The 27887-nt window shown below is 40.9% G+C and overlaps 1 protein-coding gene across 1 annotated transcript; it reads right to left on the bottom strand.

The window, feature by feature from the left end:
• Positions 1 to 143: 143 nt before the first annotated feature.
• LOC115796667 (butyrophilin-like protein 2) lies at positions 144 to 27309 on the bottom strand. Its single transcript, XM_030753029.1, has 7 exons — positions 27294 to 27309; positions 25371 to 25712; positions 20743 to 21026; positions 1634 to 1961; positions 752 to 1030; positions 500 to 667; positions 144 to 154 (listed from the first exon to the last, which is right to left on the bottom strand). The coding sequence occupies exons 1-7, from the start codon at positions 27307 to 27309 to the stop codon at positions 144 to 146; spliced, it is 1428 nt and encodes a 475-aa protein (XP_030608889.1).
• Between the last annotated feature and the right edge of the window lie 578 nt (positions 27310 to 27887).

Genomic DNA, 27887 nt, shown 5'->3' with positions numbered 1-27887 from the left:
ATTTTTTCTTCTACCCATATATACAGTTCATTGTGTCAAAAAGGCAGTACACACAGTGGATCAGCTGCTATAGTTGTAACACTAGGTTAACATAACAGAGTGTTTTTCTATTTTATGGCTCTGGTGTTATCTATTCCATTCCTTCATTCTCGACCTGAAGCAACACATCCAGCCACAGCATGAATGTAAATGGAGGTACACAGTTAACTGGTTTGTATTTGTTCTGATTTATGTCCCTTTATGTACCTTAGGCTGTTTAATGATGGCCCTAATGAAGGTCCAAAGGCAAAATAAGTCACTATATACCACACATTACAAATGTGGGTGGAGTTTTGTCTTCCTCTACTATAGAAACATGACAGTGCAACACAGAGGACTCTGTGGAAGTGAAGCAATTCAAGGGGAGAAAAAAAAATGCAATATTTCTCCTGTTCTTGTGATTCTACTGTACAGGAATGAAACCATAATAAGAAATATTATATTTCTATATAATACTTACTGCATTTGAATCGTCTCTGCTTCCACACAACACAGGAAACAGCAAGAATCAGAACAAGCACAACAACAGCACCGATGGCCAAACCAGTGATGGTATTTGAATCAATAGTTGGAGCAATAGTTGTATCACTGGGAGGACTAGAAGGACTGATGACCATAAAGACATCATCTGAAATGACAACAGCATGTTCAGTAGTTCACAATCTGTCCAGCTAGTCCAGAGAATCCACATTAGTTTATGCATGAACTTTACCTGGAACATGTATGTGTGTCTCTCTGCTCTGGTTGATGATCTTCTGTTGGACTCTGCAGGTGATGTTGTTGCTGTGTCTCTTCTCCACAGTCACTCTGCTGCTGACAGTATAGAGGTCATCAGGACCTCTGAGGGTCTCTGTAGGTCCAGCAGAGAGGAGGTTTCCCTCAGCGTCCAACCACAGCAGCTCAGGCTCTGGATACCAGCCTGCAGACTCACACTGTAACACCACCCTGCTGCTGGTTCTGTTCATCTTTGCAACAGGGGAAGAAGCAGCACCTGAAAAACAGTTTATCTCCAAACATTAGGTAGATTTGTCAGTCGGATGCTCTGCTCACTCTGGAGGAAACAGTCCCTGATAATGAGTGAGAGGTTACTTTTTTAATACACTAAATGTTGTTGTTCCCAATATTAAATGGTTTATCGATCTCTCATCACATAGATGACAAATTGATTGCCAAAGCAGCCATGTTAAATATGACAAATTAAAAACTAATATCTAACTATGCATTTATATGTGCATTGATTTTATTCTAAATGAATGATGAACTGAAACCAAATGTCAGTCAGCTGATTAAGGTGCAGGAGGGGAGGAGACAGAGATGAGCTCAGAGTGTGTTGAAGAAAATATGCCGGAAAGCAGATTATATTCCCAGAATCCTTTATCCCAGTAACTCCCTCTGAATATGAGTCAGCTCTCTTCCAGGGTTAGAAAACTCAGAGTTTCCCTCATGTCAGGGTTAACAAACGCTCTGGACCACAGCCATTCGGGGACTGTTTTTTTATGGGATTTCTGAGCTGTCTTATGTTCTAATGTTAATTGATAATAAATAATAAATAATTATATAAGGTTCAGAAATATGTCTCACTGAAGCTGCTTACCAACAACAAGTCTAACAGCAGAGTCTCTTTGCAGGTCTGGAATGAAGCATCTGTACGTTCCCTCATCAGAGAGCTTTATTTTGGAGATCTTCAGAGAGATGTTTCCATGTTTCAGCTCATCAGTGAACAGAGATGTTCTTCCCTTGTAGGATGGATTTTGGAGTTCAGCTCTCTCGGGCCACACATGGACTAATCTGGACTCCAGGTCAGGTCTGGTCCACTCCACAGTCATGTCCGAAGCATCGGCACTTGGATAGAGGTAACGTGGCAAAATGATGTCATCACCAACTGTTGCCACTATTGGTTGGAGTGGACCAATCACTGCTGACTGACCTGAAACGACAAAGACTGTTTTTATTTCACACTTTTAGTGTAGTAAAAAAATCTCTGGAAAAAATGTAGTACAAACAATCTCTGTCAATCGCTCTATGGTTGTTTGTTTGTCTAAAATCTCCTACGCAATCAACTGGAGCAGGACCCCGAGTGCCCAAGAATCCAGGCTTTTGTTAGTATTCAGTAAACTGCACAAATGTACCTCAGTAAAGCTGTGTGAGTTAGTCGAGCCTGCAAACCTTTAGTTTTCCTGTATGTTGGATTTTTGTAAGATGTGTTATTGACATGTACAGTTAAACTGTGATATGATACAAGAGCACAGTGAAAGTTGAATTAGGAAATCTTCTATTATAGTTTTACTATATTTACTATATAAAGCTGATTAAACAAAATCTCCCTGACCAATTTTCCATTACCTCCTTAACGGGATGAAGTGTGTGGCTGATGATATTTTATAAAATGGAGGGTTGATGTGGTCTCTTCATCATGCAGAGATATAAATAAATGCTGCTGTACATAAACAATTTATTATTTTATTTATATAAATGAAAGACCTGATAAAGTACTTTACCTTGACATGAGAGCATCAGAGCAAAGAGAATAGAGGTGTAGAAAATACAGAAGACATCGAACTGAACATGAAGCATCCTGAAAACAGAATACAGGAGCATGTGTAATAAACCTATTACCTACTTATTATTATTCAAATTTTATTTCCATTACATAATGTCAAAACGATAAAGCAGATGAAATCATTGTTTTACACTGAGTGAATAATATGGTCCATTCACAATAAAAAGGTATAATATGGGTGGAACCATTAAATGATGTTACCTCACTTCTGTATAAGTTGAGTTGATCTCTACCATGTAAACTGTCAGTCCCTCTGAGATATATAGCAGTCTAATTTGGGCTTTTTATTAAGCTAAGCTAAGACGTGACTCACCACAAAAATATGTTGGAAAAATATGCACTTTGCTTTCCTCTGTGCCCTTCACTGTAAGCTTCAGCAAATTAAAGTTTCACTTTCGTTTGCGGTTAATATAAAATGCCACAGATCTCTAAGTAAACAATCCATCTATTTTCTTCGGCTTTTATTCGCTCACCACCTGGAACAATGATTGATTGGCTTAAAGCTCAATTCCCTCCTCTGTGCAATGACGTGAAAATCAAAAGAGAAAGTCTTACAGGAATCAAGCGCAGGACGAATTCCAAACGAAATCAAAATACTCCTGAATTAACCTTCAGACTACAAAACCGCAAGTGAATGTATTTAATATTTATTTTTACAATGATATATAATTCAGAAAAAAAAATAAATCAAACTGTGGTAAACTACGCCACTGCCACGGGACAAAGACGGCACTATCGTTATTTTAAGGAAAGCAAAATCATCTTTTCGTTTCCTTAACAGTCCGAACAAAACACATAATATGATCTACATCTATGAAAACATGCGCATACCTGCTGTCGGAGAGACCCACACCAGCGCTTTATGGTCACCGTCAAAGAAAAGGAGGAGAAAACGCTCCTCTGGTCACCTGCGAATATGAGCGCTTCTCCGGATGTTTGCAGGTGTTTGACGGTTCGCCGCAGGTGGTTTAGACTGTATACAGCCCTGCGTGTTGTATTGAATATAATAACAGCCAAAATTGTGACATTTAAATAACGAAAAAAAAAAAAAAGTGTGTGTGTGTGTGGGGGGGGCCTTACACAGACAAAAACAAAGCAAATAAACAAAACACTTTTATAGGCACTGCCTACCTCGGGTATAGAAATATTATTATAGTTAAAACCATCAGGAATCATCATTGAGATCACTGTGTGTTTGCGTGCTTTTCACACAAATATTTTGTTTTAGTTGATATCAGTCAGCAGAAGATTTATGCAAACACATGATGATATTGATATATATATTTTTTAATACATTTTTTTAATCACAGGTAGCAGACTGGTGGTTAGCATTGTTGACACCCTCTCTGCGCCCTGAATTGGATAAGCAGAAGGAAATGGAGGGATGGGGAGAAAAAAAGATCTGGTTCACAGAACTTAAGTTTGACATGTGGGTGTTGGGAAATTTTTTTTTACTACTTTCATTTATCATCTATACTTCCACACTGCTAGCAGGGGCCAATCCAATATTTCATACTATACTGTCTGGGCCTTTTTCCCACTGTCAGTAACCATCCTTCCATCATTTCATACTACATATACTGTAATGGCCACTCTTCCACTGCTAGAAGAGACTCATGCATTATGTCAATACTTTACACTTCTTTCACCTATTGCCAACTGCCAGTGTTGCTCCCATGGGCCTCTACTGGGTCACTGTTACTTTCATTTATCAGTATATATATATATATAAGGGTATATCTACATTTATTATTCACTTATGTTATTTGTACTGTCATTATTTTTACTTTTATTACTTGTGCTGATATTATTTTTATATCTTATATTGCTTTCATACTAGTGCATGGAGTCACTATTTTCATATTCTAGTGGTGCAGTGGTTAGCACTGCTGCCTCACAGTTAGAGTACCATCTGGAAGGCCTGGGTTCGATTCCACCTTGGCCCAGCCCCCCCCTCTCTCCCTGTGTGGAGTTTGCATGTTCTCCCTGTGTTTGCGTGGGTTTCCTCCAGGTACTTCAGTTTCCTCCCACATTCCAAAGACATGCACTTACTGGGGTTAGGTTAATTGGCTACACCAAATTGCCCATAGGTGTGAATGAGAGCATGAATGTGAGTGTGAAATGTTGTTTGTCTCTCTGCAAGAGGCTGGCAACCTGTACAGGGTGTACCTGGCCTCTTGCCTTGTGGCAGCTGGGATAGCCCCCAGCCCCCCTGCAACCCTGAACAGGATGAGCGGAAGAGAATGGATGGATAGGTACCAAGCTCCATTTTTATGGCTTCTGCAAAGTAAGAGAAAGCCCCCCCCCCCCCCCCCCCCCCCACACACACACACACACACCGACGCACTTAATATTCTTTTCGTCACTGGGGTGAAGGTGAGACCTCTTAGATCTTGGGTGTGTGTTTGAGGCTTTTGGAGAGTGAACGCTGTTAGCAGTGTTTTCTGACAGGTACATTCCTAAAATGGAGTTCTGTAGGCCCCCACCCTTGTGTTTTTGTGACCAAGGGTGGAGGAGAGATAAAACTTGGCTAGGTGGAGTGGTACTAATGATGTTATGTTAGCAGATATTTGAATAAAAAGATTAATCATGGTGACATCTGTGTGACAAGGATTGTTGTAACGTTGTGTATTCTTAGATGTTTTTGGTATGCTATACTTATGTGAGGTTTTTAAGAATGGTCTTTTCTATGTGTTTCTTATTTATGTTAGTGTTCTTTTTGTCCTATTTTTTTCTTGGACATTGAATGGCACCTGTCACTCAACTTCTTGGTGACAGGCAGTTATTTAAACAGGTGTGTTATTACCTTGTTACAGTAAGTCTGAAGAAGGGCACTCCAGCCCGAAACGTCACTGTTTTAACGTTGATGGATTAAAATTTTCCAAGGAGCTCTTTGGTGTGCAGACCTCCTCTTTTTTGTTTATTGAGTTTTGCTTGGATCCAGCACCCTGGTTAATTTTTGGATGTGTGTGTTTCTCTTTAATAAAGGACATCTGAACTGTCATAAACCAAGAGGTACCCCTGTGATGTGTGCGACCCTTAAACATGTGATTTTAGAGTGGGCCTAGTTTAACCAAAAGACAAGTGGATGGGATTCAAGTTTCATGGGTTGAGACTTTATGTAAATTAGGAGAGGTCAAAGGTAAGTGGGCAGTTACCATCTTTAAGATATAAATGGCGGCCCGCTCTTTGTCTGGGCTCTCTATTCTGACGTCTCACTTCTGGCCTTCCTTTTTTCTGTAGTCTTTTTCTTCCTGTTTCTGCATCTTTCTCTGTCTCTTTGTTTCTCTTTTCTCTTCTCTGTATGTGTAGCTTCATCTCAACTATGTTACTGTCTGTATCTTGGTATTTATCTGTGGTGTGTGTAACTAACATGTCTAATAAACAGCCTGCACCAGAACCTGCTCTTCCCAGTGAGTTTTTGGGTTTAATTGGGTTTGCATTTTTAGCCAGAAGGAACGTGGAGACCCCCAAAAAATGTCACCGACATGGGTGTAAATCTTCCCAAACCTGATACATAGTGAAACTCCTGAGATTAAGAGTCTCTTCTGCAGCTGTGTCCTGGGCATGTTTTTGACTGTCAAGTATAAAATAAATAAATGAATAAATAAATTAAAAACAGCTCCCTGAGAAAACCTGCTCAAGCAAACTCCACACAGTGCTGTCAGTTAATTTAAAACCATGACACAACGCTGTGTCAGCCTCCAGGGAGTCATTTTGTTTTTCCACACACTCTTGGATTTTGGAAAGTCTTCTGTTCCTTCTCTGTTTATTTCTTATTTGTCCTCTTCCACACTCTCAGCTGCTAACACGCTGGTTCAAGTTTTCTTCTTTTTTTCCTTCTGCTCAGCATCAGGTCTTTGATCATTTACCATCTCTCTGGCTCTGCCTTTCTCTGCTGTCCATGTCCTTCTCTCCTTCTCTTCCTGTCGTGTCCCGTTCTTCATGGATTTCTTATCTAATCTTAAACTGAAGCTCTTTTACAGTCATAATAGTTATATTTGTCCTCTCGTCATTCTCTTCTCTTCCAGCTATAAGCCGCTCCTCTCCTTCTCCTCTTTCCGACACAACCCAGAATTCACCGTTATCACTTCCATTCAATGTGCAAACTTAGATTGCACATTAACCATGTTTTCAAAATGACATAAGTAACACAATGTATGTATGATTATTATTTTGAGTTCATTTTTAAGTGGGATGGTGGTCAGCACTGCTGCCTCACAGCAATCACAAACCACCATCTGGAACGAGTGTCTCTTTGTGGAGTTTACATATTCTCCCCGTGTCTGTGTGGGTTTCCTCCGTAACATACATACATACATACCTTTGCCTTATAAAAAGAGCATAAAATTGTAGTTATTTGAACGTTATGTCAGCTTAATCCCGAAATGAGCAGGTGGTCATGGAGGTGCTTTAAGCCAGGCGCTGTAGCGTTAAGGAGCTGCGCGCTCCTGCGGTCTGCGTGTATGTGGTGCCGCAACTTTAAGGAATTTCGCCTTCCAGCGATCATGTTTGTGGCACAACACCTGAACAAGCTTTCACCTTAAACCTCGTGTGGGGGATTTTCAGAAACGCAGCAGGTATGCAGGTCAGTTTCTGCTCGGATTTTTATAGTAAATGGGAAACGATTGAAGGTCGGTATAAGCTTTTAATATTTATATAAGGTATTAAAAAACGCTTTAAAAGACTGTTCCACTGAAACACTGTCACCATGTTTAGTGCGGATCTGTTAGTTTGTCTGTATTATTATTTTATTTATTTTTTTGTTGCAAATGAAAGTGAAAGTGCAGTAGCTCACAGGGACAGACACAGAGAGTACGCAGCAAAGAAATGTCTTTTTTTTTTTTTCTTTTCTGATATCAGTGATTCAATCTGCCTTCTGTCTGCTTGGCGATGGAACTGGACCTCGAGCACTGGCACAAGTGAGCATCTCCATTATAGTTTTTCTGGACTGCTTAACACCAACTATCATTCTCTGAGTCACATTTTCAGTATACTAATGAATCAATCATTCTTACAGTTAGACACAGTTTTGCAAATCTAATATACTTTAACACTAAAACACATTTTGCATAGTGTTCCATCCATCCATCCATTTTCTTCCGCTTATCCGGGGCCGGGTCGCGGGGGCAGAAGCCTTAGCAGAGAAGCCCAGGCTTCCCTCTCCCCAGCCACCTCCTCCAGCTCATCCGGAGGGACCCCAAGGCGTTCCCAGGCCAGCCGAGATACATAATCTCTCCAGCGTGTCCTGGGTCTACCACGGGGCCTCTTCCCGGTGGGACATGCCCGGAACACCTCACCCAGGAGGCGGCCAGGAGGCATCCTAATCAGATGCCCGAGCCACCTCAACTGGCTCCTTTCGATGTGGAGGAGCAGCGGCTCTACTCTGAGCCCCTCCTGGATGGCCGCACTCCTCACCTTATCTCTAAGGGAGAGGCCAGCCACCCTTCGAAGGAAACTCATTTCTGCCGCTTGTATTCGCGATCTTATTCTTTCGGTCACTACCCAAAGCTCGTGACCATAGGTGAGGATAGGAACGTAGATCGACCGGTAAATCGAGAGCTTCGCTTTTACGCTAAGCTCCCTCTTCACCACGACGGACCGGTGCAGCGTCCGCATCACTGCAGAAGCAGCCCCGATCCGCCTGTCGATCTCCCGTTCCCTTCTCCCATCACTCGTGAACAAGACCCCGAGATACTTAAACTCCTCCACTTGAGGCAAGAACTCGTTCCTGAGCCGGAGATGGCACTCCACCCTTTTCCGGCTGAGGACCATGGCCTCAGACTTAGAGGTGCTGATTCTCATGCCAGCCACTTCACACTTGGCTGCGAACCGTTCCACTGCGAGCTGGAGGCCCCCCCCTGATGAAGCCAACAGAACCGCATCATCTGCAAAAAGCAGAGATGAGACTCTGAGGCCACCAAGGAAGAAGCCTTCCGCCACCTGGCTACGCCTAGAAATCCTGTCCATAAAAATTATGAACAGAATCGGTGACAAAGGGCAGCCCTGACGGAGTCCAACACCCACAGGAAACGAATCCGACTTATTACCGGCTATACGGACCAAGCTCTCACTGTGGTTGTCCTCCGTGAATCGCCACCTTATCGTGGTGGAGGGGTTTGTGTGTCCCAGTGATCCCAGGAGCTATGTTGTCTGGGGGCTTGTCCCCCTGGTAGGGTCTCCCATGGCAAACTGGTCCTGGGTGAGGGTCCAGACAAAGAGCGGTTCAGAAGACCCTTATGAGTGAAAAAACAAGGGAACAGTTTACCCTGCCCGGGATAGGGTTTCCGGGGCCCCACCCTGGAGCCAGGCCTGGGGAGGGAGCTCGAGGGAGAGCGTCTGGTGGCCAGGCATTAGCCCGTGGTGCTTGGCCGGGCGCACCCCGAAGAGGTTACATGGGCCCGCCCTCCTGCAGGCCCACCACCCGCAGGAGGTGTCGTAGGGGTCGGGTGCAGTGTGTGTCGGGCGGTGGCCGAGGGCAGAGGCCCTGGCTGATCCCCGGCTATCGAAACTGGCTATTGGGTAAGGGTGAAATAAAGTAGGAAAAATGTACAAACCAACTCATTACATAAATCCAAAAAAAAACAAAAAAAAAAAACAAGGGATACTGAAAACAAAGAGGCCTCTTTTTGTACGGCTTGTAGGAACCCTGTCTGATGTGGTGGTTAGCAATACTCGGGCACCACAGGCGACAGTTCTGTCTCCATTCCTGTTTACCTTGTACACCTCAGATTTCCAGTACAACAGTGAAATATGCCACCTGCAGAAGTTCTCTGATGACACGGCAGTGGTTGGGTGTATTAAGTGTGGGCAGGAGTCGGAGTACAGTTAGGAGGAGCTTTGTGGAGTGGTCCAGCAGAAATCACCTCCTTCTCAATGTCAGCAAGACAAAAGAGATGGTGGTCAACCTCTGGAGGAATAAAACTGCAACTGTGCCCATTAATGTCTTGGGAGAGGACATGGAAACGGTGGACAGCTACAGGTACCTGGGCGTTCAAGTGCATGACAGACTGGACTGGAAGACCAACAGTGATTCTGTGTATAGGAGGGGATGAGCAGACTGTACTTTTTAAGGAAGCTCAGATCCTTTAATGTGTGCAGCAAGGTGTTGGAGATCTTCTACCAGTCTATGATAGCGAGTGCCATCTACTCTGCTGTTCTCTGCTGGAGGGGCAGCATCAGTGACAGAGATGCCAGCAGGATCAACAAACTGATTCACAAGGTTGGAACCATCATAGGTCAGAATCTGGAGACGTTTGAGTCAGTGAGGGTCAGGAGGTCACTGAACAAACTGCTCTCCATTATGGACAACCCATCTCAACAACTCCACTCCACACTGCTGACACAGCAGAGCTCCTTCTCCCTCAGACGGATTCAACCTCGCTGCCATAAAGAACACTTCAGTAAATCATTCCTACCATTCTCCATAAAACCGTATAATAACACTTCTTTCTGTGACAGGTGAACACACTTGTCAGGACATAAGATCCAAGACACAATTTTTTTTTTTTCTTCTATACTGTATATATTACATATTATTTATCAGTGCAATTTGCACCACTCTCTTGTACAATGTAAGCCTTAATATAACTCCTCTTTACCATCCATCCATTCTCTTCCACTTATCCTGTTGAGGGTTTTTTTTTTGGGGGGGGGGGGGGGGGGCTGCCAGGTCACCAGCCTGTCGCAGGGCTAACACAGAGAGACAGACAACCATCCACACTCACATTCACATCAGTAAGTGCATGTCTTGAACTGTGGGAGGAAACCCACACAGACACGGGGGGAGCATGCAGACTCCACACAGAGAGGCCCGGGTCAAGGTGGAATCAAACCAAGACTGTCTAGCTGTCATTCTAGCTGTAAGGCAGCAGTGGTAAGACCACTCCACCGTGCTGCACCCATGCAGACTAAGTTTTTTTTAATCTATTTTTGTTTCTATATATATATATATATATACAGGGGTTGGACAATGAAACTGTTAACAGTTTCATTGTCCAACCCCTGTAGTTTAGTTACTGTAGATTTGTATTGTTTTCTTGCTGCTGAAACATAATTATCTATCTATCTATCTATCTATCTATCTATCTATCTATCTATCTATCTATCTATCTATCTATCTATCTATCTATCTATCTATCTATCTATCTATCTATCTATCTATCTATCTATCTATCTATCTATCTATCTATCTATCTATCTATCTATCTATCTATATGTTTGTTTAATGTATAAAAGGGTGCCACATCATTTGATGAAAGTGATCAACCTACAGAGAACTGAATTCAAAGACATTCCGAAAAGTGGAAAGAAAAAAAAATGATATGGCAGGCTGGTCCATTTTGCTGAATCAAATGTTTGTATTTTGTAAATCAAAATGGTACCCAGTGGTTTGTTTGTTCCCCATATGCATGTTTGGGCATGCTAGTGAGATGACACCAAAGCATTAACACCAATGCAGCTGAAACTGATTAGCGACCCCCCCTCTGCTATCTAACTGACAAGACCAATATCCCAGATGTTTAACTAATGTGATGCTGCACTTTGATTAAAAAGTGTTCCTTTCATTTTTTTGAGTAGTGTACTTAATTCCATACACGAGGGCTTGGAGCCAAAGGGGCGTAAGTGACATTTCGCCAACTTTACAGGAAAGCCAAAAAAAAAAAAAAATGGCCATAGTTTGCTCTTACTTTGTAAACCGATCTTAGTTTTTTAAGCATGTTTCTTTTTACAAATTGATGACACAATGCCTAATGAACAATATTGTCTTTGTAAATGCGCTTACGCCCTTTTGGAACCAACTTCTTCTGTGCATTCAAGTCTTTAGGTTTTTGTTGAATAACTCAATTTCTATTAATATTTTACTTCTGTAATTTTAACAGTAGATAGAGCACATCAAGAGCTTTCATTTGATATATATTTCTCAATTTTAACCAAAATGTCACTTACGCCCCTATGGTTCCAAGCCCTCGATACAGTTAAGAAAAGGAATGGGTGGCAGCAGCATTGTGTTTTGCCCCAACAAAAATGGAAAATGTGACTTTAAATAAAATACATGTCACATTGAACAGCCTTTGTTAAATGTAGCAGGGTTTATTTATAGGAATGTAAATATATGAATGAAGTGAGAGAAAATGTACCCTTATTTCAGTGAATCATGTTTCCAGTTCTATTTTTTTTTATTCAGTGTGTGTTCTGTCCTATAATTCTAGCTCTTAACTATTTTTTTAATTTTTGTGCAGTTTCTGCATTTTGAAACTGTTAATGTTGAAACTATTAAACATATATTTTATTTCCTTTTAAAAATCTGTTCTAGATTTCTGTGAAGCACTTTGTGAATGTTATGAAGTGATACATGAATTAGCTTATTTCATTTTCAGCTTCATTTGTGAAAATGATGTGTTTGGTCTTTCTGGTCTTTCTGTGTGGAGTTTGCATGTTCTCCCTGTGTTTGTTTGGGTTTTCTCTGGGTACTCTGGAGCTACAACTGTCCTCTTCAGACTGAGTCAGACTGAGTCTGAAGAAGGGCCGTTGTAGCCCGAAACATTAAACTCTTCAAGGCTTTTTATCCAGGAGCTTTATATTGCATGCAGACTTCTTTTTGTATTTGCTCACTTTTTTCCAGCACCCAATTTGATATTTTTGGATTGTGTGAGTCTTCAGCAGTTTGTCTAATTTTTCATATTTTAGCCATCATTTTTGGTCTCCTATGGGCAGCTGAGTTCATGAAGGTCCAAGAGACGTACATTTTGTCTTTAAGGGGTAAACAGGAGGCTTCTTATCCTACTGATGTGTTCACAAGACACACACATATGTTCATGTGGACTCCAAGACAGGAATGACTTTTCACTGTTGGTGTGTGCAGATGATTATCATCATTTGGTTGTAGTCTGCATCCTGTCCACTAAATGGTGCTAAATCATTCATATTGCTTCTTTGTTTCAGGTTATTTGTAAATGATTTTCCATGTTTTTTTAATTTTTGAACCTTTATGAAAGGGAAGACCAATTTTGGTAAACTTCATGGTTAATAATCTCCTGCTTCTTTCTGCACACAGAAACGAAGATGAGGGACGAGGAGTCGACGGACTCTAAATGTGTGGAAGAAGGAGAAAGTGAGCTTTTAATAAAAGGAAGAGAAGAAGAGACTGCTGTGGACATCACAGGAGAGAGGACAAACACGTCTCCTGTTCCTGACAAAATAACTGAAATTAAAACAAGAAACACATGAAGAAGAAGAGGAAGACTTGGACAGCAGAGGAGAGCAAAGTTATAAAGATGACAGAGAAGCCCAACAAGTTCACTTTATATCAGAAACAGAACAAACAAGTGCAGTCCAGAAGAAAAGGGGATAAATCCATCTGTGGTTATTAAAGAAGACAAATTTACAACAGAAGAAGAAACACATGAAGAAGAGGCCGTAACAGGTAGAGGAGTGAAAGCTGAGGGAGGTGAAGGTGAAGCAGAGACAAAGATGGAGGCAGGAAAAGAAGAATCAGGACTTCAGTCAACATGGACAGAAAAACCCAAAGAGCAGCAGCTGCTGGTGAGAGAAGCTCCATCCTTTAAATTCACTTCATCTTTGAACACTGATCAGGAACCTGTCAGTCTCTCAGAGGGAGGAGCCACCTGTCAAGAAGAACCACAGGAGGAGAAGCCAATGGATCATCAGAAGTCTATGAAGGGAAGAAAATATGCACAAGTAAGAGTCCTCCATACAGATCAGCAGCAGACAGGCAGGAGGAAGAAATACCAGGAAAAACATGAACAGCAGGGACGGAATTGCAAAAGGCGGAAAGTTTTTGGGGAGGAAGAAAATGATGATCTGATGGAGGTTGAAGGAGAAGATAACAACCAAGATGTTCCAGCTGGACCTCAGAAAAGGAGGGAGAAGATCTAACCTCATCAAGAACTTGTGTGCCTGAAAGACCAACGGGATCCAATGGAAACACATTAAAAAGTACTTTAAATACTTTAAAAACTGTGTTTTGTTTTTTTGGGGTTTTTTTGTTTGTTTTGTAAGGTGGTTTGCAAAGCATTCGGTGTCCCAGATAAAGACCGTATCAATGCTACTATAAACTTAAAGGATCACAGTGGATCTCTCAGAAACACATCTTAAACTGCATCAACATTGTTGTATTGGTGACTCTGAAGCTCAAGTATTAAAGTGTGAATGAGTGTAAATAAGTGTAAATGTGTTGGTGGATGCTTTATTGAGCTAACTACTGGCTCACTAAACACCCCAGTTCCCTACACCCAACCGCAGGGCAGTGAAGGCAGGTCAAGGGCCTGAAGTGGCCACACCCCCAGGGCACCACCATGCTCAAGGCCAGCACCCACACCCACACCGCAGACAAGTACGACACAGACACACATACACCCACATGCATACAAGAGACAACAAACATCGCCCCTACACCCACACCTACAACTACAACAAAAATCACATCACACCCCACACATACACACATACAGTGGTCCTGAGTCCAGGACCAACTGGCCCCCTGTGGAAACCGCTGCCCCCTCAACTGAGCGCCATGTGCCCCACCCAGGATGCGCGGGCACCCCAGAATCCTGGAATGCCAGCCAGATATCCCGACATGGGCCAACCCACCCCACGCGGCGGTGCGCTTGAGGGAGCACAGACCCCTCCAGCACAGGGAGGAGCCCATCCAGGAAGCAGGCAACCCTGGGGATCAGGGCCCCAGACCCCGCACCCCGACCCCCGCAGAGGAGGCCGGCCATCCGGCCTGGGGCCAGCACCCACCACCATGGGCACCCCAGCCCCCACACCCCAAGACCATGAGAGCATCCATCCAAGCCCCCACCACCCACAACCAGGGTCTGCACACAAAAACCACAGAATGGCAGTCACCGTCTCCAGTCCAAGAGCCATCAGATACCTGAATCCCCTGGCCCACCCCTGGCCACCTGTCAGGCATACCGCGAGATTAGACCACAGCCAATCACCCCCAATAAGTTGATCAGTGGCGACCAGAGACATTCAGATTTGTCCAATTGTTTTTTTGAGGTGGCAGACATGTTGTGAAATTGTTCTAAAAGACTGGACAGATGAGGCACACTCATTTTTTATTGCATTTTAACCCCTTAACTGGCAGCAAATAAAATCACCTGAAACAACTACATAACACCCTCTGGTTATTATTGGCTCTGAACAACCCATTTCATAGCCTATTAATCGGCTGCGTCTGGTCCGCGGGCCGAATGAAGTGCATTTATATGGCAGGCTAGACCCGCCCATTTTGACTGACACCTCATTCGGCCAATCATGTTAAGAAATGGGTTTCCCAGAGCCAATAATACTCAGAGGGCGTCACGTAGCTTTGTCAGGTGATTTGGTGCAGCCAGTTACATGATTGGCCGAATGACGTGTCAATAAAAATGGGAGGGTCTAGCCTGCCATATAAAAGGGACTACAAACGGCCCGTCACCGGGCCCTTGCCAGTTAAGGGGCTACACCTTTTCACATTTTTTTAGGATTTTTTTTAGTCATAATTTAGGATGTTTCTTCAATAACTTCCAGGTCATGTGACCCACTGACTCAAAATCAGTGTGAAATTGTTCTGCAAGAATGAAGAAGGCATGTTGGCCCGAAACGTCATGTTTTAAAGGTCTGTTTGGATTAAAATCTTTTCCAGGAGCGCCCTGGTGTGCATATTTCTTTGTTTTTCATTGATTCTTTACTCTCCTGCATATATTTATTTTTGGATGTGTGTGTTCTACTAAGACCCGTATTCATATTTAAAACCATCTCTTGACTGGGTGTGTTTTTAAAAGCTTGAACTTTGTTTTAATCATTTTAAATAGTTAATTTCTAGATGTCCCTTGGGTGAAATTCCAATAGGTGGCATGACACAATTACAGAATACAAACAAAATCAATTTAAAGATTGAAACATACAAGAAATACTGAGTTTTAATGCAAAACAAATTATATATATATATATATATATATATATATATATATATAGCATGAATATAAAAGCACAACTTACAATACAACAGCCTAACAAACAACTTCAGAGCTTTACACAATTTCTTTTCCATAATTTTTACAGCACATGTTAAACAGATATTCCAAAGTGTTGCAGTCTTAATATGTCAATAATATTAATCACTATTATTATTATAAGGTGGAGTGTTTCTAGAGAGTCCAAAAGCTTTTAAAAATAAGGCATAAATTGGTAATCATCTTTTGTTCTGCTGCTTTCTTCACATTTCTTTCCTGTCCTCACTGCTCTCTGCCTGCCTTTTTTTCCCTGAGCTGCTCTCCTTTTGTCTTTTCTCCCCTCTGTGGCTCCTGATCAGAGCGCAAAAGTAAAGTAAACTTAAAGGAATCTGCTTATGCTAGTAACATTAGCTGCTCTTTGAGTCTGAATGTTTTCGACCTCCATCTGATCGTCATTGTTTATCAAGTAAAATGACTTTGCACCTGCTAATAACACTGGCTGCTCTTTGTGTTTTTGTGTAAAAGTGGCAGTGGCGCAGTGGGTTGGCGCTCGCCTTGCAGCCGGAAGGTTGCAAGTTCATGCGCTGTGTTGTGTCCTTGGGCAAGACACTTAAACCACATTGCCTAACGGTAGCGCCGGTCTCTGGCTGCATGACCGCAGACGCTCATCTCTGGATGAGTGATCTGGAACCATCATTTCGTTGTGTGCCTTGTGCGCACAATGACAATGAGTTGAATCTAACATCTAAATGGTGGAAACTGAAGTTCTGAATGTTCTTCACCCTCCATCTGATCCTCATTGTGTTCTCTCAGATATTCTTGAGTCTCTTTTTGCTCAGACAGCATCTGCTGCTCTTTGGTCCATTTCATGGTTTCATTCTGTTGTGTTATTGCAGCATACTGACTGTGAGCTGCATCATCATCAACCTCCATATGATCATTTTGTTTATTCACAAACTTTTTTACCTTTCTGACATTCTGATATTTCTTTGCTCGGCCTTCTTTCTCAATTTTCTGTTTCTTTGCTGGCAGATTGCAGACCTCATGTAGTTTTATTTCTTGTTTACGTTTTCTGCTCTGGATGTTATGTTGATCAACATCAAGTGCTTCATATACCTCCATCAGCTCCTCCTTCTGTGGTTCTTCCAGACAGTCGACTCCTCTCTCTGTGACACTGACAGGTTCCTCAGGTTCCTCTTTTTGATCTACGTTCTCTTGTTGCTCCTCCTGCAGCGCTCCTTCATGTCTGAGTTGTAGTTTTTCTCTCTCCTTCCTGTTTGTTCCATCAGATGTGACCCCTTCATTAATCTTCATCATCTCTCTCTGACCTCCTCCTTCACTCTGAGCTCTTCTCTGTTTCTCAGGCTGTTCTCTGATTTCTTCTCGGCTCTGTTCAGATTTTTCCTCTGGTTCTTTCTCTTGTGTTTTCAGATCTGTATTTGCTGTGACTTTGCTGCTGACTGATGAATTCATGCTCTCATTCTTGACTGATAGTGCATGAGGTGTGTGAACATTCATTTCTTGCGTATGTTTCCTGCTCTGGATATTACGTTGATCAACATCAGGTGTTTCATCTCTCAGCTCCTCCTGCTGTGGTTCTTCCAGACAGTCGACTCCTCTCTCTGTGACACTGACAGGTTCCTCAGGTTCCTCTTTTTGATTTACGTTCTCTTGTTGCTCCTCCTGCAGCGCTCCTTCATGTCTGAGTTGTAGTTTTTCTCTCTCCTTCCTGTTTGTTCCATCAGATGTGACCCCTTCATTAATCTCCATCATCTCTCTCTGACCTCCTCCTTCACTCTGAGCTCTTCTCTGTTTCTCTGGCTGTTGTGTCTCTTTTTCTCTCCATGGATTCTGATCAGTGTTCAGATGTGAAGTCAAATTAAAGGACTTTTCTTCTTTTACTAACACTGGCTGCTCTTTGGGTTCTTCTGTAAGTGGGAAAAACTGAAGTCCTGGATAATCTTTCCCTCCTCCCATCTTTTTCTCTCTTTCACCTTCAGCTCCCTCAGCTTTCATTCCTCTTCCTCTCATCTCCTGTACTTCATGTGTTTCCTTTCCTGCTGTAGACCGAGACTCTTTTTCAGTCAGAATAAATGGATTTATCTTCTCCTCTTCTGATCTTCTTAATCCCTGTTTTTGCTCCTCTTGGTGATCTTCTGTTTCTCTTTCATCTTTATTGCTCTGCTCTCCTCTGCTCTCCACATCATTTCTTTCTTCTCTTCCTGTCACGTCTTTCTCTGTTTCTTTTTCTATTGTTATCAAAGACTCTTTGTCAACAACAACAGATGGATTTATTCTCTTATCTTGTGGATTGTACTCTCTCTCTCTTCCTGCCATGAGTGGTTCACTTTCTCCTTCTGCCACCACAACATGAAACTCACGGTTATCATTTTTAGAGTCCATCATTATTTCCTTCCTGGTCTGTTCAGGTCCGTCCTCCTCGCTTTTCTTCTTGTTTCCTGTGTGTAAAAGAATCAGGAGAAACTGATGAAGTGTATGAAAGAGTTCTTGGTGCTTTTTGTAAAAGGATAAAACTGAAGAAATTTAAATTACACACGAAATATTTTTAGACATCACCTGAATACGGTCCATACGGACCAGAACCTCCCGCCATAAGAACAGTTTCTTCCCCTCTGCTGTTGGACTCATGAACAATTACCCTAAGACTGTTACCACCACCCTCCACAAACGCTGATGACCCTATGTCTATGCACCTGTCTGACTGCACTGATGTACATATTAGTGGAATATAGTCTACATTCTTCTATCTTTTAATTAGTCTCTGCACTGTATATTTTGTAATTTTGTAATATTGTGCTATAGTTATAGCTCTAATATCTCTGTATATTTGCAATTTGTATACTTGTATATTGTCTTATAGTTTTTATACTTATTTGTTTTTTTCTGTAAGCACGAAGTACCGCAGCAATTTCCTAATGCTGTGAACCTGTTCACCCATATGGCAATAAAAACCTTCTGATTCTGATTCTGATTCTGAATTAATGAGTAGTGTGTCTGATTCACTGCCATCTGGTGGTGAGTTTGAAAATTACAACCAAGTTTTAAGCTTTCAGTTAGGGCTGGATCAGGTGACCCTGAACCATCCCTTAGTTATGCAGCTATAGGCCTAGTCTGCTGGGGGGTTTCCATAATGCACAGTTTATTTTCATTCACCTTATTTACTTTGTTTATACTCCACTCTGCATTTAATCATTAATTGTTATTAATCTCTGGCTCTCTTCCACAGCATGTCTTTTCTCTCCCCTCAGCCCAACTGGTCACAGCAGATGACTGCCCCTCCCTGAGCCTGGTTCTGCTGTAGGTTTCTTCCTGTTAAAAGGGAGTTTTTGTGCTTGCTCAGAGGAGATTGTCTGATTGTTGAGTTTTCTCTGTATTACTACAGGATCTATTGTAAGGCCTTACTAATATAAAAAGCCTTGAGGCAACTGTTGGTTGTATATAAATAAAATTGAATTGAATTATATTTTGCTTTTCTTTCCAAGTCAGCTTAGAATCGACTTGATTAATGCATTACTTAGTTATCTATATAGAGCGAGTATTTCATTTGTTCATTCTAGTGTTTTTTAGAAACATGTGGTATGTGGTTTTTTTAGTGGTTTAGATGTTTTGCTTATGAAATATTTTGTTGCACTTTGTGCTCTTATTTTTTTTATGTGTCAAATCTATTTCTTATGTATTTGATTATTATTTATGTTTTTAAAGTATTCTTTTTAACAAATAGGCATATTTCAGGGCAGAAAAAAAAAACTATACTTGGAATATAATAGTACTCATCTATATTATAGAGCATATATGGGACATGTTCAATCTGTTTCATGTTAAGGTACACAAACCTTTATATAGTACTTTCACAAAGTGCTTTGGAGAAAGCAGAGAGAATGCGAAATGTAAAAAGATGAAAATAAAAATTTTGAAAAAAACAAAACAAAACCATATTTGTATCTTGCAGAAACTCAACAATAGCTAAAACATGGCTACGAGCAGTGCGAGAATTATAATATGAATACTTCAGAAGAGCAGAACTAGCACTGGGTGTTAAACAATCTCTAATGTAGGTAAACATTTAATTTTAATTCTCACATCGGGGCGGGATACAGTTTTACACCTGACTGTCAATCTCATGTACAGGATGTGCTGCCTGTTTATTTTATTTTATCCAGAGCCTGAAGAAACCAAAATCTCCAAAATTACACTGCACTGTTTCTAAGGCCAGAATAAATAATTGTATTTGAAGGGTGCAAATGCTAAATGCACTACTTGAAATCAAGATTACACCTACTGCATTTCTCTCCCCATCTACACATTAGTAGAACAGCTTGAATCCAACTCCGTTGCTCCTGGTCTCCTGCACACACACATCATCTGACTTCCTTCTGTCCATCATGCAAACCAACTCTCTCCTTTTACCAGTCATACATTTAGAGTCCATACAGACAGCTTCCCTTCTCTCTCACTGCCTTTAACACATTTCCCCCTCTCCTCTTCTTTTAGCATAGTTTCCAACACCACTGAACTGGCCACGTCGTGGAGGTCCTCATTGTTAACACAGGTCCCAACTGATCTGGTATAGAAATCTCATTCTTTATAAGCTGCATGTTTGATTTGGCCAAGATTTGTCACCAGATGCTCTTCCTGACACAGCCCTCCCTGTTCATACAGGTTTGGGAGCAGCACTAGGAGCTACAGTAATACTGGCTTGTGGCCTCCTGTGAATGGGTTTCCAGTTGTTAACAGACTGAGTTTGTTTTCCTTTCATTTAATTTTTTCTTCTACCCATATATACAATTCACTGTATCAAAAAGGCAGTACACACAGTGGATCAGCTGCTATAGTTGTAACACTAGGTTCTACTATGCAGGAATGAAACCATAATAAGAAATATTATATTTCTATATAATACTTACTGCATTTGAATCGTCTCTGCTTCCACACAACACAGGAAACAGCAAGAATCAGAACAAGCAAAACAACAGCACCGATGGCCAAACCAGTGATGGTATTTGAATCAATAACTGGATCAATACTTGGATCACTGGGAGGACTAGAAGGACTGATGACCATAAAGCCATCATCTGAAATGACAACAGTGTGTTCAGTAGTTCACAATCTGTCCAGCTAGTCCAGAGAATCCACATCACTAGTTTATCCATGAACTTTACCTTGAACATGTATGTGTGTCTCTCTGCTCTGGTTGATGATCTTCTGTTGGACTCTGCAGGTGATGTTGTTGCTGTGTCTCTTCTCCACAGTCACTCTGCTGCTGACAGTATAGAGGTCATCAGGACCTCTGAGGGTCTCTGTAGGTCCAGCAGGGAGGAGGTTTCCCTCACCGTCCAACCACAGCAGCTCAGGCTCTGGATACCAGCCTGCAGACTCACACTGTAACACCACCCTGCTGCTGGTTCTGTTCATCTGCGCAACAGGTGAAGAAACAGCACCTGAAAAACAGAACAGTGACAAATCAATGACGTATAGATTTCTTAAATCTGTTATATTCTCACAGTTCTTTTATTAATTTTCATGTTGTGGCTTAATTAATAGTGATATTGGTTTACTGTCATGGGGTGAACAAGAAGTTGACCTTAAAGGGGACATAAGTCAAATTATAATGAGCAGATATTTTTGGATTTGAAGTCCTAGAATCTTTCAAATACACCTAATAAATTGTCAGAGGCTTTGTAAAATATTCCTGACAGTGGAGTAAAATGTCTTAAAGATGGGCAGAGAGATGATTTCAAGTGTGCAGTGAAAGGTGTACCCACTCAGTGTAGATACAGACATGGTGTCTAGTGGTCATCATTATTGGCTCAATGTATCTTCAACATGAATCATTTTGAATTTTGTTCAGTTATCTGGTGAGAGGAGCTGGAGATGTTAATAATCTGGATTGAGGCATAATGAAGCAATATATCATTTTTCAGCATGCAAGTCCACAAACTTTATAAGTGATTTTATCCAGATATTTTTTAATCTCCTGTTGACCACTGAAAAACTCTTTGGGCTGAGTCATTGTCCAAATGATTAACAGCAGGAACACAAAACAACTGTGTCTTTGAAGTTAAAAAATTAAGTACATGGCAGGAAGTTGAGGCATTTTCAGCAGGGAACTCCTGCTACAACTGTTTAGGTGCATTTTGATAAGAAACCCTTTGGGTTCTGAACCTTTGACTTGAGCATTTTACTGTTAATATTTTGCTACTTTATTTGTACCAAGATGTGGTCAGATAAACGTTGATGTCAAGGCTGAGGCTGACGAGGGAGGGGTTGAATCTAAAAGGTGAGGACACTGTATGCTCACACTGTAGAGATTTTTTAATCAGCTGGAGACATGCCTTATTTAATTTCTCAATTTTACTGTTAAATGGGCCATAATTGTAAAAAAAAAATTAAAATCTTGTTGCATCCAATAAGACAAGAGGCTACTGACTGAGATGATAAAATCATCAGGAAAATGTTTGCTGAGGTCATTTTATTGTTCACAGACTGTCAATCAGACCTCAGTGCAAATATAGGACTTGCTCCCCCTTTTGGTGTTTGAACAGAAGGCAGGTTTAACACTTCTGTATTACCTGTACGTTTTAAACCTATGTCCATATTTTCTGTACATATAGTTTATGTGTCCAGGGCCAATGAGTAGTGAAGTATTCAAGATGGCGCCGTTGTGTGTGGCTGGCCGTCTATCACTCTCTCAGCTGTTGTTAGTTCTTTTATTTGGTGTATTTTTTTTTTTAGATCCGTTTCACCACTACATGTGTATGATCGTCAAGCCCTTTTAAATATTCTATATGATGTGAATGGACAATTGAATTTCCAGCTACCTCCTCAGTCTTCTATTCCTCCTTACCTGCGGCGTTCTTCTACCATCTTGCCTCGCACTCGTCGCCGCAGAAGACGGGGTAAGAGAAGCGGTCGGCTGGTCAAGCTTCGAGCTCACCTGGCACAGTTCTTGGACTGCTCTCCGGCTTTTTTTCCCACCAGGACTCCTCGGCCATTCTGCTACTACGACGTGCGGTGCCCTGTGGGGTTTTGTTATCGCTGGCTTCATCCGGTGTCTTCTGATGTTGGCCTTATTCCCGGCCGTCGACATGTGAAGATTTGTAGACGGAGCCGCACATACGACAATCTTCGCACTCTTGGACGTGCGGCTCGGGATATGGATCAGGCCCCCATTCGTATGGCCCTACTGAATACCAGATCTCTTGCTAAAAAAACCTTTATTTTAAACGACTTTTTCCGTTCCCATTCGTTGGATTTTCTCTTGCTGACAGAGACCTGGATGCAGCCAGGTGACAACAGCGCCTTCTCTGAGCTCCTCTCTCCTGGATTTTCTTTCTTCAGTTCACCGCGACAGACAGGCCGCGGTGGAGGTACTGCTACAATCTACAGAGACAGGTTTAAATGTAGACTCCTGCCTCCTATGTCTTACTCTTCTTTTGAATTGCAGCTGTTTGTTGCTGAATTTGGTATTCCAGTATTATGTGCTGTTGTCTACGTCCTCCTAAATATAATAAGGAATTTTTACAGCAATTTTCTGATTTTTTTTTAGCAGATATCACTGTTAATTATGACTATCTTTTAATCTGTGGAGATTTTAATATTCATATCTGCTGTCCCTCTGATTGTTTGGCATCTGAATTTTTAAGTCTTCTGACTTCTTTTAATTTAACTCAGTTAGTTTTGCTCAGTATCAAAGGTCAGTCAAGGAAGCAAAGTGTCAATTCCTGTCTAATCTTATTTCCACTAGTAATCACTCATCTAGGTTATTATTTCATACAATTGATTCTGTTCTTAATCCTCCAACGTCAGTTTCACTTGAGGCATCAGTCTCAGTGTGCAATAACTTCCTCTCACATTTTATCGAAAAGGTGGCTTCTGTGAGACACTCTTCCGCTATGCCTGATAGCTATAATTTAGCTGTTAGTCCTGCTTTAGCTGTCTTTGAGTAGTTTGATCCAGTGTCCTGCTTTTTTTTTAAAGAAATTAATTTTTCATATGAGGCCTACAAATTGTCCTCTTGACTGTCTTCATTTTAAGTTATTGAAGGAAGTGTTTGATACTGTTGGTCCTGTACTTGTGTCCTTTATCAACTCTTGTCTTAGCTCAGGGACTGTGCCCAGGATCTTTAAACACGCTATTGTAAGACCCCTTCTTAAAAAGCCCCATTTAGATTCTTCAGTTTTATCTAATTTTAGACCAATTTCTCATTTATTCTATCTTTCAAAAATCTTAGAGAAAATTGTCTCCCAGCAATTACAGTCCTTCTTAGACTCAAATGATATTGTTGAAAAATTTCAATCAGGCTTTAAATCTAGGCACAGTACTGAGACTGCCTTGTTGAAGATTCATAATGATATTGCTATGTCTGTTGATAATAGATGTCCTGTTATTTTAGTTCTACTGGATCTTACAGCAGCTTTTGATACAGTCGATCATTCCATTCTTCTGTCTCGACTGGAGCACTTCGTTGGTATTCGCGGTTCCGCCTTGAAGTGGTTCACTTCTTATTTGAAAGACAGAATGTTTTCTGTTATGATTAATAATGTATCCTCTTCATATGCACCTCTTTTATTTGGAGTTCCTCAGGGTTCTATCCTTGGTCCTCTTTTATTTTCCATATATATGCTGCCTTTGGGGGCAGTCATATCAGCGCATAATGTATCTTTTCACTGTTATGCGGATGATTTACAGCTTTATTTGGCTCTTAAATCACATGTGGCAAATCCGATTTTATCTCTTATTGATTATATAACTGATGTTAAAAAATGGCTTAGTGATAATTTTCTGGTTTTAAATAATCAAAAAACTGAGTGTATTTTATTTGGTGATGCTGCTGTCATAGACACCAGTGTTCTGCCCTTTAAGTTAAACGCTACAGTTAGAAATCTTGGAGTCTTATTTGATCAGGAATTCAATTTTGACAAACAGATTAATTCTGTAGTCCAAACTAGTTTTTACTTCTTGCGTCTATTAGCCAAAATCCAATCTTTTGTAGATCGTACTGATTTAGAGACGGCAATTCACGTTCTTATTAGTTCCAGGCTTGACTATTGGAACAGCCTTTATATTGGTGTTCGTCAGTCTTCTTTGAGACGACTTCAGCTCGTCCAAAATGCTGCTGCTTGTCTCTTAACTAACACCCCTAGACGCGAACATATTACGCCTATTTTGTTCAATCTTCATTGGCTTCCTGTTCATTATAGAATTCATTTCAAAATCTTGTCATTTGTTTTTAAAGTGTTGAATGGATTAGCCCCACTGTACTTATCAGATCTTTTAAGTTTTGCTGTATATGAGAGATCTTTGAGGTCTTCCAATCGTCTTTTACTAGATGTCCCAAGAACCAAGTTAAAGCATTGGGGTGATCAGGCTTTTTCAGTGGCCGCACCCCGACTGTGGAACAGTCTTCCTTTAGATCTTCTAATTATTTCTGATCTTAAATCTTTAAATCAAAACTTAAGACTCATTTGTTTAAACAGGCTTTTAATACCGTGTAAAGAAATGATCTTGTTTTTGTGTTTTGTGATGTAATTTTATTGTATATTTACTGTAATTTTTGTAAAGTGCTTTGGTCACCTTGTCGGTTGTGTTAAGCGCTATATAAATGAATAAATGAATGAATGAATGAATGAATACTTTAATTGCCTACCAAGCCCAAACCTGCAATGAAACATTTTCCACAGAAGAAAGCTGTACTGCTGTGCTGCTACTAAAATGAGACAAGTGCCAATGTATGAACCCAAGTTTAATTAAAATGCCTTTGAATGGATAATACGCTTACTTACCAACAACAAGCCGAACTGCTGCATCTCTCTTCAACTCTGGAACAAAACAAATATACGTTCCTCCATCAGACTGTTTGACCTTGGAGATCTTCAGTGAAATGTTTCCACTCTGCAGTTCATTTGTGAACAGTGATGTTCTGTTGTTGTAGAGAGGATGTTTTTTAGACTCCAGGTCCACACCGTCCCGCCACACAATGACAAATCTGGGGTCTAGATCAGGTCTCGCCCACTCCAAAGTCATGTCAAAAGCATCCATAACAGGATCCAGGTGACACGGCAAAATGACGTCATCACCAATCAATGACACTACTGGCTGAAGCGGACCAACAACCTCTGACTGGCCTGAAGGAAAAAAGGTTTCATTTGGTAAGTGAAGTAAAAGATGGCAGCAAAGGTCAAACACATGTGTCTGAAACTGCCAAACAGTGACTCTGCGACCTCAACAGGTTAATAACAGAGTTTCCACAGGGGTCAAAAAATCATTACCAGGATATTTCCAGTCATAACAGATGGGGATCAAGTCTTAGACAAAAGTATTTTATTTATTTATTTATTTATTTTTGTTTTGGAAATATCTCAATTATACCATGAAAAACTGTGTGAAAGACCAGTGATTCTCTTTTAAAAACCTGGTATGATCATATGAAAAACTGTCTGGTTCTTTTCCTCTTCTTAAGTCTTTATTTTTTTTTTAAAGATTCAGACTTCAGTTTCAAGTAGTGATGGCCAAGCGAGGCTTTGTGAAACACTGAAGCGTCCGAAGCATTTGTGCCGGAATTATATAGAAGCTACAGAACAATCTGAAACCCATCTGCACAGTGACACCTGCTGGACAATTTTGTTATCGCCACATCTTGATGATGCTGTACAATGAAACAATGGCACAGACGCGCTCTGCACAAGTCCAAACAAAGCTCCTGATTATACCTGAGTATCAATAATTATGATCAGCACATGTTTTGGAGAAACAAGGAGACTGTTAAAGCTAGCAAACTGTTACTGTAGTCAACAGGGGCTTCAACAATTACTGTTATCTATATGTGAACATTCATGAGGCTGAAACCAGATTATAAAATAAAATATCCTGAGAAAAGATGCTGTGTTTATTGTGATAACCATACTGCTGTCTTTGGGCTCAGTCTGCTTGTTTTTTTTTTTTTTTTTTGGCCAGCCTTGGATAAAAAAAGAGACGAGTTTGGATGTGTTTGGTTAACTTTTACGCTTTCTGGGAGTTTGTGTCATCAGGTTCATTCTACACACTATCATACAAAGTCTTTGGATTTTTTTTTTTTGCTGTTAAGTTAAAAATAAATGTTTAAATAAAACACTACTTATTTTCTTTCTTTAAATAAATGCTAACATTACATTTTCATGGGCTCATTCTCATCACTCGCAGTCATTTTCACATCTTCACACTGACCAACACCTTTCAAAACCTGAGGAAATGCCATGAAGCTTTCATTAAATTTATTTGCGACCTACACTGGTATGGATGTCATATCTGTGACATGGCTGTAATGTTTGAGTGGAGGCTTTGAACCTGCAACCTTTCTCCTGGTTTTTATGAGACATTTACACCAGAAGCCGCAGTGGGAATGAAAAATAAATAAATTGTCAGAATTGTTATGAAATAATTTGCCTGGCTGTGCTTTTTCTTCATTTTGATTTTCTTTTAATATTTGTTTAGAGTAAGAAGTATTGTCAGTGTTATGGATTGTGCAGTCAAGTCACTGCACCCCTAAACTGAATTCTACTGATACACTTCAACTATAATCCATCCATTCTCTTATGCTTATCCTGTTCAGGGTTGCAGGAGGGCTGGAGCCCTTTCAGGTGGACCCTGACACAATTTGCTGATCCATTATAGAGCCTATGATCACTCATTTAGGTGATTATTAGTGAAAAATATGTCGAGATTCATACTCTGAATTACAGACATCATAACTTTCAAAATGACATCATTTAATTCACTTTAAATCCATTTAGTTCAGTTTTCAAGTCTTCAAATCATTTCAGCCTCATCTTCACTCAAACATTCACAGCTTCTGATCCAGACATTTTTCCATCCACAGTGTGTTCTGTGTCTAAAACTTCATCCAGATCAGTGTGATGTAACAGTGATGCTACGGTCACTACAGTAAATGTTTCAGAGGAACTGACTGACAGCCTGACAGCTGCAGCTGCCTCATTATAAATCCGTGACATCATCACTGTCTCCATGCTTACAGCCTGTTGACGAGTGAACGACTGTAAAAGCTTCATGTTACAAAAATAACAAACTAACGTCTAGCTGGGATTTCAGTGCTTGTAGAAACATAAACGTCTGCAGATGAATTCACTCCTCTGAAGCTCTGACAGCCACTTTATGAATGAGGAAATGAATGGGAGTGTCAGACAGGTGGTTCAGGTGCAGCGAGAGGGGAGGAGTTAGAGAGACACTCAGAGTTTGTTGGATAAAACCTGCCAGGTTAGGGTCACAGAGTCTGTTACCATGGTAACTGACTCAGAGTTTGAGTT

Source organism: Archocentrus centrarchus, chromosome 18 (assembly GCF_007364275.1).
Source record: "Archocentrus centrarchus isolate MPI-CPG fArcCen1 chromosome 18, fArcCen1, whole genome shotgun sequence".
In the NCBI taxonomy this organism is placed as follows: Eukaryota; Metazoa; Chordata; class Actinopteri; order Cichliformes; family Cichlidae; genus Archocentrus; species Archocentrus centrarchus.
The sequence above is the reverse complement of the archived record's forward strand: the minus strand, read 5'-3'. Positions and strand labels throughout refer to the sequence as shown.

Coding starts and splice junctions, on each gene's coding strand:
- LOC115796667 (XM_030753029.1), bottom strand. Junction 1,031..1,633: donor TGCTGTTAGACTTGTTGTTG/GTAAGCAGCTTC, acceptor ACTGTTTTTCAG/GTGCTGCTTCTTCCCCTGTT. Junction 668..751: donor GACACACATACATGTTCCAG/GTAAAGTTCATG, acceptor TTGTCATTTCAG/ATGATGTCTTTATGGTCATC.